General features: G+C 33.8%; 1 protein-coding gene across 3 annotated transcripts; it reads right to left on the reverse strand.

Annotated features, from left to right (window-relative positions):
* Nucleotides 1-5,358: 5,358 nt before the first annotated feature.
* On the reverse strand, nt 5,359-11,788 carry LOC110789396 (uncharacterized). Of its 3 annotated transcripts, none has more exons than XM_021994056.2 (6): nt 11,631-11,788; nt 11,362-11,539; nt 8,521-8,687; nt 6,518-6,815; nt 6,263-6,432; nt 5,359-5,781 (listed from the first exon to the last, which is right to left on the reverse strand). In XM_021994056.2, the coding sequence occupies exons 1-6, from the start codon at nt 11,647-11,649 to the stop codon at nt 5,621-5,623; spliced, it is 993 nt and encodes a 330-aa protein (XP_021849748.1). In that variant the 5' UTR covers nt 11,650-11,788; the 3' UTR covers nt 5,359-5,620. The 3 variants fall into 3 exon arrangements, with proteins under 3 accessions (XP_021849748.1, XP_056689116.1, XP_056689117.1); XM_056833138.1 differs by having other exon boundaries at nt 6,518-6,836; XM_056833139.1 differs by lacking the exons at nt 11,362-11,539; nt 11,631-11,788 and adding an exon at nt 9,109-9,734 and having other exon boundaries at nt 6,518-6,836.
* Between the last annotated feature and the right edge of the window lie 817 nt (nt 11,789-12,605).

Here is a 12,605-nt window from a genome sequence, read left to right on the forward strand (position 1 = left end):
CACTCAGAAAGTTGTTTTGGCGACCAATATAATTTCTGTTTTCGCATATGAGACTTAATTTATTTTATTGGTTTGCATGTACGTTGTTTTTTAAAGGTTTTCAAAACTCCAAGGGAGGGGCCCTTTACCAAAGAGGAGTTGGATGAAGTTCGAGACAAGTGGGCTACTTACTTCAACGATTGTTAACTACCCTCAGTGTAATAAATAGAGCAGGCTTGTAGTTATCCGTAACTCTTACATTTTTTGTTATTTATCGATTTAATTAATTACATTTGAATTAATTCGGTAATATTATTGGAAATTTGAAATTTATATCATTTTTGAGGAATGTCAAGCTGATGTTTGATGAAACAGTATTCTATAAATTATAATGCAGAATTATATTGCAAAATCAGAAATTATATTGCAGAATATCAGGATTTATATTGCAGATTTTTTTTTTTTTTAAATAAAAACTCAAAAGTTGCCCTTGTTTGCAACAAGAGCAACTTATGTGAAGCTTATAAGTTGCCCTTGTTTGCAACAAGGGCAACTTATAAGTTTCACATAAGTTGCCCTTGTAGCAAACAAGGGCAACTTATAAGCTTATAAGTTGCCCTTGTTAAGGGCAACTTTTGATAATTTTACAAAAGTGACCCCCTCATAGGTGGCACTTGTGAAGGGCAACTTATAAGCCTATTTTAAGGGCAACTTATGATGTTTTTTTCCTCTAGTGTCACTAGTTGCACAAATCAAAGCGACATCATCATCACTCTTAGAAGCGGTTGCTGCAGTATTTTTATCTTCTCCCTGCTTTTGTGAGTCTTTCTTCTTACCTTGTTCTCTCTTCCAACGGTAGCAAAACTTTTTGATATGGCCAGGCTTGTTGCAGTAATGACATATCCTAGTCTCTTTGTCTCTAGACTTGGACCTCCCCTTTGAGTTATCACGGCCTTTGGGATCCTTACTCTGGCTTCTTCCATGATTCTCAACAAGAAGAGCATGTGAATTATCAACTCTCATCTCCTTTCTTCTAATCTCTTCATTGAACATGCTTTCTTTGATCACATACAAAGATAGAACACCTTCTGGAGCAGAGTTACTAATAGTCACAACCAAGGTTTCTCAACTATCTGGCAAAGAACTTAACAAGAACAAAGCCTGCAATTCATCATCAAGAACAATCTTCATAGTAGTCAGCTTGTTAATAATATCCTGAAAGTCACTCAAATGCTCAGAAACAGACTTTCCACCTTTCAATTTCAAATTAACAAGTCTCTTGATTAATGAAGCTTTGTTATGTGCGGTCTTCCTTTCAAAAAGACCTTCTAATTTCTTCCACAAATCATATGGGTCGGACTCCTGAGGCACATGGTTGAAAATGCTAATATCAACCCACTGCCTAATAGTCCCCAAAGTTTTTCTCTTTAACTTTCCCCAATCTTCTCTTCCATTTTCTCTGGTCTTTCAGGTTTAGAAATGGTGCCATCGGCTTTTGTGGTTGTTTCAATTGGATCATATAAATCTTTGCAATATAGCAAATCCTCCATCATCGGTCTCTAGATGGAATAATTGGTTGATGTCAATTTAACCATTGAACTACCTCCACTACTACTAGTAGAATCCATAACAATGATCAAATTAAACCCCGCTCTTGATACCAACTGATATGACCCTAGTAGTATAACAACTACCCACAAGGATCACCTCCAAGACAATCAACCAAAATATACAACTCCAATTCACCAAAAATAATCCACCAAACAAATAACCTAACAGTCAACCAATAATAGACATCAACAATAATCAAATGCGGAAGAACAAATTGCAATCAACAACACACGAATTATACGTGGAAAACCCCTTCGATGTGAAGAGTAAAAACCACGGGACTTGTGAGGAGTCCACCCTTGTCACCTTCTCTTATTATGATAAAATTGAGGGAAAAAGAACTCAAATCAAACATACAAAGGTTCACAACCCACCAACACTTCCATACATAAGAGATCAACAATTAAGAGACAAGAGATGAAGAATATCACCCAAAAATGTAGGTTCTGTCCAGCAGCGACCACGGATAAACCAGAGCTCAAAACGACGATCCAACCGTTCAAAATGAGGCCCTATGTATCCTCAACAAGCTGACAAAAAATCAGCACGATCCGACCGTTCAATCTCCCGAAAACAGAAGTTTTCTGATGGCTGCCCTGAAAACTACGAACACTCTCTTCTCTTTCTCTCCTCTCCTTTTTGAGTGTGTGTTTAGATCTGATTTCTCACTCAGCTAACCTAACTCCCTTTAGGTCATAACTAAACATTAAAAAACACTCCAAGGCTTCTAAGATAAGTCATCCCATTTAGCCCCAAGTGGACTAAAAACATAACCCAACATTTTGGGCTCACAAACACAAGATAAATGACTTACTTGTGCAACAAGTGGGCTGGACCCACAATAATATCGATGACAACCGACATTGTCTGGTGAAAAGGGCTGAAAACTGAACAATAGGAATTTTTAACTTAATTGAGGAGAAGGGCTGAAAACTAAACAATGGGATGAACAATGAGAAGCCCTTCTCCAACCCGAGATTTAACTTAATTGACAAAATCAATATCAATACCCGTCCAAGTAGGTATTAACCAACTTATACCAATTGGATATAATTTAATCCAAAACAACTTCACTATCCAATTGGATATTTATTACCGGCATATTACCCACTTATACCCACCTACTATCCACATAATTTCTCCTATAATATGCATGATATGAGAGTATTTTTTGATTAAAAGGTTATAAAATAATTGCGGGTATAAAATAAGGATCGAGTGGAAGGGTGGATATAAAGTTGGTAGGTGGATATGGGGGCGGGTATAAGTTCATATCAACCACCTACCCACTATCTATGTAAGGGTATGGCTTTTAATATACCATCTCACTACCCGCCAAAGTCATACCCGGCCCATGCCCGTTCCAATTAGGGGTCGGTGGTTACTAGGAATGACAATGGTTGGGACACAACCAATTGAGGTTGGCATGAGCGGTTAAGGGCCTCTTGCTCCTTAACCAAGGTCTCGGGTTCGAGCCTTGGGAATGAAAAAAATCTCAACTGTGAGGGATGTTGCCCATCGAGGTACCCATGCAAACTCCCGTGGGAGATTAGTCCACTCGCCGAAGGCGGTGGGAACTCCTCGTAGTAGAACAAAAAAAAACAATGGTTGGGACACAGTTCAAATGTAGCAATATCCAAATCCGATCAATTTTCTAATAGGTTCCTAATATAGGATTCGAATCCGAGTCCAAATCCAATCCGACCCAATGGACCACAGACAGAATCCAAATTCATCTAAATGCTCTCTAGAAAAAAAACGTTTTTAAAAAAAAGGGGCGGGTGGGGGGTGGGGGTATGTATTAAGTAAATGATTTAAGACTAGATATCAACATTTGAAGAGAATATAATACTCTTAATTCTTGAACTTGTATAAAATAAAACAAGAATAAATCTGAGCTAAATCAACCAATATATTACTCAAAGAAATACAATACATTATCTTAATGTTGAAGTTATATTACTCAAAGAAGTACAATACATTATCTTGATGTTGAAGTTGATGAAGAGTCACATAGCTTTATTTGAGTTCCCATGATCTAACCATGATTGCACTTTGTACCATAATTACTTTCCAAGAAATATTTGAAGAAAGAACTAGGGACAGTGGCAGATTTAGGGGTACAAGGGGTACCGTTGCCCCCCATTCTCTAGATCCGCGGAAAAATATATAATAGTAACATGTTTTTGTATATATTTAAAATTTCCTATTTTGTATCACATAAATGAGTTTGTCTTAGTTGGTTAAGTGTTTAACTTCATCATGTTGGAGCAAAGAGATGTAGGGTTCAAGTCCTAATAACTCTTATCTTTGACCACTTTTTTCCCATTTATTTAGCTCCTTAATGTTTTACTTTCTCATTGTTTAGCACCGAATAGTTTTTCCACCGTTTAACTATTTATTGATTTTAGTCTTTCATTTTTTCAACTCTTTAATGATTTTAGCTATATTATATCATTTGTGAGTTTCTTTTTCACTCATTTAATTTCAATTACATGGATGTATCATTTTTTGTGAATTTCACTTTTGTACCTACCTAACATTAGTTGCATGGGTTATATAATTTTTAAAAAATAAAATTTGTGAACACAATGCTAGATGTCATATACATAGTGAAGAATAACGTTTTCAATTCTATTGAAATTTAATATGATTTCAATTTCATTAATGGTTTTTATATACATAGTTCATTACTCCCTTTATTTTTCTAATTGTTATATTGTTTATCGAATATACTGAAAGACTAATGATAATATAAATGAAGTGAACGGTGGGTTTAGATTTTAATTATTTGGACTAAAATATTACAACGAATGTAATTTTGACCCCTTTTTTAATACCGTAAGTAGACCCTTTTTTGGATCCTTTTTATAGAGGAATTGGATCCGGGTTTTTTTTCCTGTTGGTAGACTATAAGAATTTATATTCGTACCCCCATTTCTGAATCCTGAATCCGCCACTGACTAGGGAAGATGGGGAAAATGAAAGCAGTAGAAGAAGGGGGAGAGAGAGAATAAAGAGACGGGGGAGAAAGGAAAGTGACGGTTGGGTAGGTTTTATTGTACATTTTAGGGTTTATTTTTCTTTTTGTAGTAAACTATGAATACCCCTTATGTTTATTCGGATCTGGTTGAACCTCCATCGGCCCTAGACAAGACCCAAGTCCGACCCAGCCCCTATTCGGAGTCGGACTTTTCATTACAAGAATTTGTATCTTTAACGACAACCTAATTACGACGGGTCAAAAATCTACGGGGCTAACAACCAAAAAAAGACGGGAACAACCGTCGCAAATGTCTTTTACGACTGGTTAACGACGAGATTTTCTATTAACGACGGGTCGACGATCCTCTTTTATGACGGGTTTGCGACAGGAAATCCCGTCGTTAATCAACGATTATTGGTCTTTCGCAACGGACTTTTCCGTCATTAATGGTACAATTTCTTGTAGTGTTTTTTGTTGGATCGGATTCAGACTTTTGTTTGTCGGGCTTTTTCCTTCGGATCGGATTCGAACAAGATTGTCATCCCTAGTGGTACGATGAAGAATCCGTATAAATATACACACCAGCCATCTAGTCATAATTTGCTGCTTGCCAGCTCCTAATTTAATGACAATCAAGACTCGAATTTTAACTATAAATTGTTGAGTTTTTCCATTAGGGATTCAGAATTGGAACTCTGATATCCAAAATCCATAGTTAGTATATAGGGTTTCAAATTTGGAATTAATGGCCAAAAACCATAGTTAAGGAATGGAACCGTTCGAATAGAAGCTAACACAAATATTATAGAGAAACAATCATATCACTAGACGTAGTATTTTATGGAATCTGAGCTAGTAATCAATTGAAATAACAACCGTAAATGTTAAATACACTTGCACACTTCCAAAATAAAATTACAAAACGATAAGGCAAGTATTGCCCTTTATTTTATCAACTGAAGTAAAGAAAAAGGCAATGATGGATGATGGATGATGGATTTTGTTAATTTGAAGATGGTGATTTTGAGTATCTCAAAGGAATTCTCAACCATCCATATCGTTGAGTAAGAAGATGGAATTAAATTGCACCTTCACATCTAAGGTATTTCCACCGTTGAAGTTGTTTGGCGAAGTAAAAACATCGCTTCCTTGAATGAAGTCTGGAAACCCTAATGACACCTTAGAGCCGGTCAACCAGTTCATCTCTGCAACGGCCGCAATTAAATTCGTTAATATAATACAAAACCTTATATATGACGGTCTTTTGTATAATACCAACTTCTTATCAAATAATTGCACACTTGTACTTTCTAATCAAATAGTTTCACATTGTGGTCAAATAGTTATGAATTAATTATAATCAATTAAATAGTCAATCCGTGGATTATGGATCATGGTGTACAGTGAGCATGGTGCACCAAAAGAACATATGTGCATACGTAAAAAATATGACACTACGATAAAAGAACATGAGGTATAATTATACTTCACTATTTATTAAAAATATAAATAAAAAATTTATTCATGTTCTTTTAATTATATACTAGTGTTCTTAAGGTGCACCATGCAGTTGACAGTCTCATAAGAGACTTACTCTTAATATAATCTCCATATGTCTTATTATGCAAGAGTACAATAAGTTAATAGTCAAAGTTGTGCATTGAAGATTGCATAATGTGTACTTACCTTTCTTGGTATCATAGTACATTCCGTTATTTTTGCTTAACAAGCTGAGCTCGAAACTAACAAGCATGCTCCTTCCATTGGACAGCCTGTCTGTGTTGACAAGTACCAGAAATAGAGACCAATGGGTGCCTGTTGACGATCCAAAACCTTCTCGAAACAATTGAAGTTTCCTGATATAATTGTTCAAAATAAATACAGACACATATATACATGATAAAATCATTTCCTTTGTTTTGAAGATTGAGCGATACTCACCATGTGTAAAGATCACCATCCAAGGTGGTAGGGAAGGTGGCAGAATCAATTGGATCTGGGGTAGTGGGATTGAAATTTAGTCCAAAGCTAATCTTATTAAAAACGCGTTTCGAAATGATTTTGACTTGTGACAACTTTGAGAATGTTGGTTCATCGCTTGTAATGAAAACCTCTGCTCCAAAGGTAACTTGGTCGCTAACCAGGAATCCATTCGTAGTTTTTTCAAAGTCATTAATCCGAAGAACTTGCGGAATTCCCCATTCTGTTCCCCGAGCATCAAAATGCCTTTCTCCCAGATCTGCACCAAATACGTCACCGCCTGTCGACTTTAGTTTTTACGGAGTAATATTTATTCCGTTTCACAATAAATGCATCATTTATTTATTTATTATCTTTAATTACATATTAATAAAAAAAAAATACTCCCTCCGTCTCTTTTTGTTCTTTACGTTTGACATTTTGCACGTTTATTAACGACTAATTAATGTGAATTGAGATTCCTCTATTTTTTTATTTAAACAATGAAAATTATGTTTATTTATAATGTTTTTACTTTTATCAAAATTCTGATATTGGAAATATGAGAAAAATTTAATATCCTAATAGAAAGGTGTGAGAAATTAAATAACCAATGAATTTAATTGGTTAAATTAATCATTTCACACAAATTTTGATAGAATATTAAAGCATTTATGTGATGATATAAAAGGAAATGTAAAAAACATTTTAAAACACCCATAAAGGAAAACGTAAAGAACAAAAAGAGACGGAGGGAGTACTCCATTTGTTTCTAAATGTTCTTTTCATTTCACTATGTCACATTTATCAATGCGCGTTTAAATCATTACTATCTATAATTAAGTGTTATTAAAAATATAAATTTTTATATTGTCAAAGTATTTATTGAGACGAATCAAACAAGACATTATGACTATTTTTTTATTATTATGTATTAGAGGTTATGTTCCATTAATAGTGTCAAGATTCCAATTAGGAAAAACAGTGAGGAACTGAGGGAGTATAAAATTAAATATTTTAAAATATATATTGAAATTAACCCAATGTCAATTAAAAATACAAAAATCACTTGTCCAAAAAAAAATTACATATTAATAATATGTACCCCTGGCTGGACACGTTTGTCAATACACAACTTTGACAATTAATATTGTTAACAACATATTATAAAAACTTAATTATAAAAACTTAATATTCTGAAAATATATTATTAACATGGAGGCAACAATATATTACTCCCTCCGTATTTATAAGGGATACATTGGTCGGACATAGGTATTTAAAAAAAGAATTGAATGAAATAAAGTAATAAAACGAGTGGGGTTGGATAGATATTTTAATAAATAAAACAAGTGGGGACCATGCCACTTTAAGAGGTGAGGGTGGGGTTGGGGTTGGGGTGTAGATAAATTATTTAATTAAATGGTGTGGTTAATAAGTTACTAAAAATGGCAAGTGTATCTCTTAAATAATTAAATACGGCCGGAAAAAGCAAGTGTATCTCTTAAATAAATACAGATGGAGTATACACTTACATTTATTTTCATATATTAGAAATAAAATAGGATCAAAGTGAATTTGTGAAGGATGCAAAAACTAAAAACGGGAGTACGGTCAAAGTTAGTAAATACTTCCTCCGTTCTTTTTTAAATGACACAATTATTTAGACATGTTTGACAATGCACGATTTCAAACACTAATATCTTTAATTATGGATAAGAAAAAGTTATAAAAAGTTGATATTTAAAAAATATTTATTGAGACGAATCTAATAAGACCCCACACGACTATGTTTTTCCTCAAGTATAAATCACAAAATAAAGTCAAAAACGCTTGTATGAATAGTGTTAATAATCCAATTGTGTCATATAAATAAGAACAGAGAAAATAAATAATACAAAAAGGCTGAAGAGATATCGGTAACACAAATGCATCGAATGAGACGGGCGGTAGAATTTACGACAAGGCGGGCGAGGAGAGTATACCTTCGATGACTAAATATTGACCTGAAGGTTGATCCAATATGAAAAATTTGATCGACACATTAATTGATCTGCCTCGGGCGACAGTAGAGTGGTGTCTCTTCAAGTACAATGAGATGTGGTCGGTGCCACCTCTTCGCTTATGTCCGCCGGGATAGATGATCATCGACCTGATCAATGAATTACAAAGCAAACATTGCGACATTATATATATAAGGGAACATGTACTTTTTACCAATTAAAGAGAACAACCCCTTACATTATACTTACCCGAATGTTTACTGATTTAACCATCTTGTATACTTAACTATTTTGCGAACAAAAATCGTTTTTTTTAACAGCTACTCCCTCCTATTTTAAATAGAGATATGCTTTTTTTTTTGACATGTATTGGTCCATACATTCAATTATATTAATATTTATATCTTTCTTTTGGTCTCCACTACATCTGTTCAATGGGCTGGAGGCCTATTTAAAGCCCGGGTCCAGCCCTTTTTAAAACGGGCTCAGCCCTTTATTTTTATTAGTGGGCAGGGCTCTTAAAGGGTTAATAAATAAATGGATTGTTAAAGGGTCAGGTTGGATTTTTACCGGGTCCTTATGAGAATTTACAAACAGGGTTTTCTCTTCGTACTGTAGTTCAATTCTCCCCTTTCACTTTCTCTCTCCTCAAAATTATGCATCTTCCCTCCACCACCACCCCCTCTCTTCCTCAACCCCGACGAAGGAGGCGGTGATGATGACGGCTCCTCTTCTCACATCTCCCTCTCATGGCCGCTCTCATCGTCTTCCTCGCCGCCGCCTTCCTCCTCTTCTACTTCGCCGTCATCTCAAAGATCTGCCGCCGTCGCCGCTCCCGCCGCAGAAGCAACATTAACAACGTGGTTAAACCATCTGATTTTGTTAAATCTTTGCTGCAACTCACACACAGATGAATTGTCGAAGGAGGCGAGATAAGATTTGAAACTAATACATAGTGATTCGATGCAAGTCAAGTAGCGTAGTTTAATTGAATTTGGTGGTTGATCATTGTGATTCATCAATCAAATTAACAGTTAAAAAGGGGAAAGGGGTTTTTTACATAATTATTTTGATTAATTTCAATTAGCCATTGTAATTACTGTTCATATTGGATAGTAATTAGATTAATGTTTTCCCAGTTGATAGTAATTAGATTAATATTTCCTCAATTGGCCGGCTTTATATTGTTGGGTTCATATATATCGTTTGGTTTGTTGGAGTGAGATAGTGAGTAATATGTTTAGAATTTTGATCATGTCCGTAAATTCTAAAAATGATTTAGGATGCCATCTATTTTCTTTTCATATTATTTAGGTGTATTATATAAAGTATGATATATAAAATATGTATACATATTAAAACCAAACTCATTCCCCAAAAAAAAAAAAAAAAACAAATTGCTCAGCCCAGCCCGATCCATTTAATTTCAGCCCGGCCCGGCCCAGCATGTTAAGATTGATGATAAAGCCCAGCCCAATCCAGCCCGTTTAACTCAGGCTCGGCCCAGCCCTAACCCGGCCCAATGAACAGGTCTAGTCTCCACACTTACTCACATCATTTTTTTATTATAATAAATAATTTAATTCACTACCCCCATTACTTTAATAAGTTCAACTTGCTCTCCTAAAATTACGTACCGGTCAGAGTGTATCTCTTTTTAAAATACGGACGGAGTACCTTACACTATGTTTTTGTGTGGAAAACACTACTCCCTCCGTCCCGGAATACTTGACTTGTTTTCCTTATCGGGTCGTCCCTTAATACTTGACCTGTTTCTAAAAATGGAAATATTCTAACAATATTATATTATTTCTCACTCCACGCCTATTAACCTACCTACCCCTACTCCATACAAAAAATAATTAAAAATTCAACCCCTACTCTCCCCAACCCCATCCCTTTACACATTTCCCACTAACTACATTAAAATAATACCCCACTATCAACTACTACCTATTAAATTAAATAAGTCAATTCAAGTCTCTTAAACTCTGTGCCGGTCAAACCGGGTCGAGTATTCCGGAACGGAGGGAGTACTATTTTATAGTTTTCTCATTTTAAAACTAAGGTATCTTTTTCGTTTCTTAAACGTTTTATAGTGATTTTAAACTTATTTTCTATTTTTTCAAGATTTCATAGAAAACGACATCTCAAAACATCTCGTTTGATCTTTCACAAATATTTTATAATTCGTTTATTTTTCAAAAAAAATCAAAGGAAAATTGGATTATATATGGATATTTCACACATAAAGTAGGAGAATTGAATGAGTTTTGAATCACTTGAAACGATTAAAAACGAAACAGATGCTTTGAAGTGACAGTAATAATCAACCACTTTTTTTTAGTTCATGACTCAATTAAAACCATCTGTCAATAAAGTAATCGTGATTTTAACACAAAACTTAGAAGGTAATTGTTTTTTAAAAAACAACAAATAAAATATACTACCTCCGTTTCAGAAAGTTTTTACGCTTTGGAAAATGTGTCCAAAGTATAAAAACTTTGACCGTAAATTCTCACTATTATATATATCAAAACGTTACATGTAAGATCTTGTTAGATTGGTCTCGTAATGTATTTTCAGAATATCAAATTTTTATAATTTTTTCACATACGAAATTGGATATATTAGTAGTTAAATATTGCATTGGAGTCCGTGTAAATAGTAACTGTAAAGATTTTTTGAAACGGGGTAGTAGTTGTTCTAAAAACTGGTAAATGAAAAGGTAGAACGTTGTTCACAAAATTTCCAACATTTATGTAAATTGAAATAAGGGAAGATAAGGTAAGAAAGAACAAAGCGTTAGAAATGATGGAATACCATGTTTCGTTTCCAACACTAAAAGTTGGGGTCTCGAATGATTGCTGGTCACCGGCGTCTTTCATTGCTTTCAAAAGACCCACCCATGATTCGATTTCGAAGATGAAGTGGCAAGGCTTCCGTGTTCTAAACGTCCGAATCGGCTGGCTTGGGTCAGCGATGTCGAAAGTGTAACTCCCTGCAAGTTATTTTCATCACATAATTATACAGAAAACACATTCATAAAAATTGAAAAAAAAAATTAAATTTTTTTTGAATATGAAACATACTGCCCATCCAATCTCTCATGGTGAATTTGACGAATTAATATGCACTAGGCAATTAAGTGTTTGAATTGTTTGTTTGTGTAGAAACTATATATCAGTATTTGGAGTCGTTTATATATACATTAATTAGGAGCTACCTAGCTAGTGGTCCGAGTGGTTGAAGAAATCATTAATTTACTACTTATTCGTTTCAAAATAATTTTTACACTTAATTTCCGTTTTAGTCTTTTTCATAATGTTGTTTACATTATGCTTTAATATATTTATGAACTAAAAGATTACTATCTTATCCTTCTTACCTTAACAACAATTACAACTTTCAGTTAATTTTTCTTACTTTATTCAATTTTATACACTCACCTACTTTTTTTTTATACATTTCTATTATTTTGTCAATGTCTTAATATATTCACTCGCCTTTTACCCACTCTTCCACTTTGTTTTAATATTTTTTTGCAAATAGTAATTGTGAAGATCATTATGAAACATAGGTAATAGTTCGATATCACTAACAAACCAGTTTCTACTTTTTGATTTTTTGGTTTTAAAAGTCATATGTTTTAAATTGAATTATGAACTAAAAATTAGTCATATATATATATATATATATATATATATATATATATATATATATATATATATATATATTAACCATGTTTATTTAGAAAATGAAAACTACTTATTTTATTTTTATATTTCGGTTTTTAATTAAAACACAAAACTTTATATTACTTTTTAATTTTATACTACGTTTAATGTTTGAATTTTTAACATTTAACATTGCGTGTATTCCATTAAAATATCTAACTATTAATATATCCAATTTTTGTGTGTGAAAAAATTATATGTTAATTTTCGGGCGTTAGATTAAATCTTTCTCAAGTGACCTTTCCTCTGCCACTTTGTTCCACTTTTTTAAGAAGGTTGTAGGTTTTCTTTTACCGCGTCCTTGTGAAGCTATGTGTATTTTTTTGTGAT

This window comes from Spinacia oleracea, chromosome 6 (assembly GCF_020520425.1).
Source record: "Spinacia oleracea cultivar Varoflay chromosome 6, BTI_SOV_V1, whole genome shotgun sequence".
Classification (NCBI taxonomy): domain Eukaryota; kingdom Viridiplantae; phylum Streptophyta; class Magnoliopsida; order Caryophyllales; family Amaranthaceae; genus Spinacia; species Spinacia oleracea.

Coding starts and splice junctions, on each gene's coding strand:
- LOC110789396 (XM_056833138.1), bottom strand. Junction 6,837..8,520: donor TCAATATTTAGTCATCGAAG/GTATACTCTCCT, acceptor TAAAGTCGACAG/GCGGTGACGTATTTGGTGCA. Junction 6,433..6,517: donor GATGGTGATCTTTACACATG/GTGAGTATCGCT, acceptor CAATTATATCAG/GAAACTTCAATTGTTTCGAG.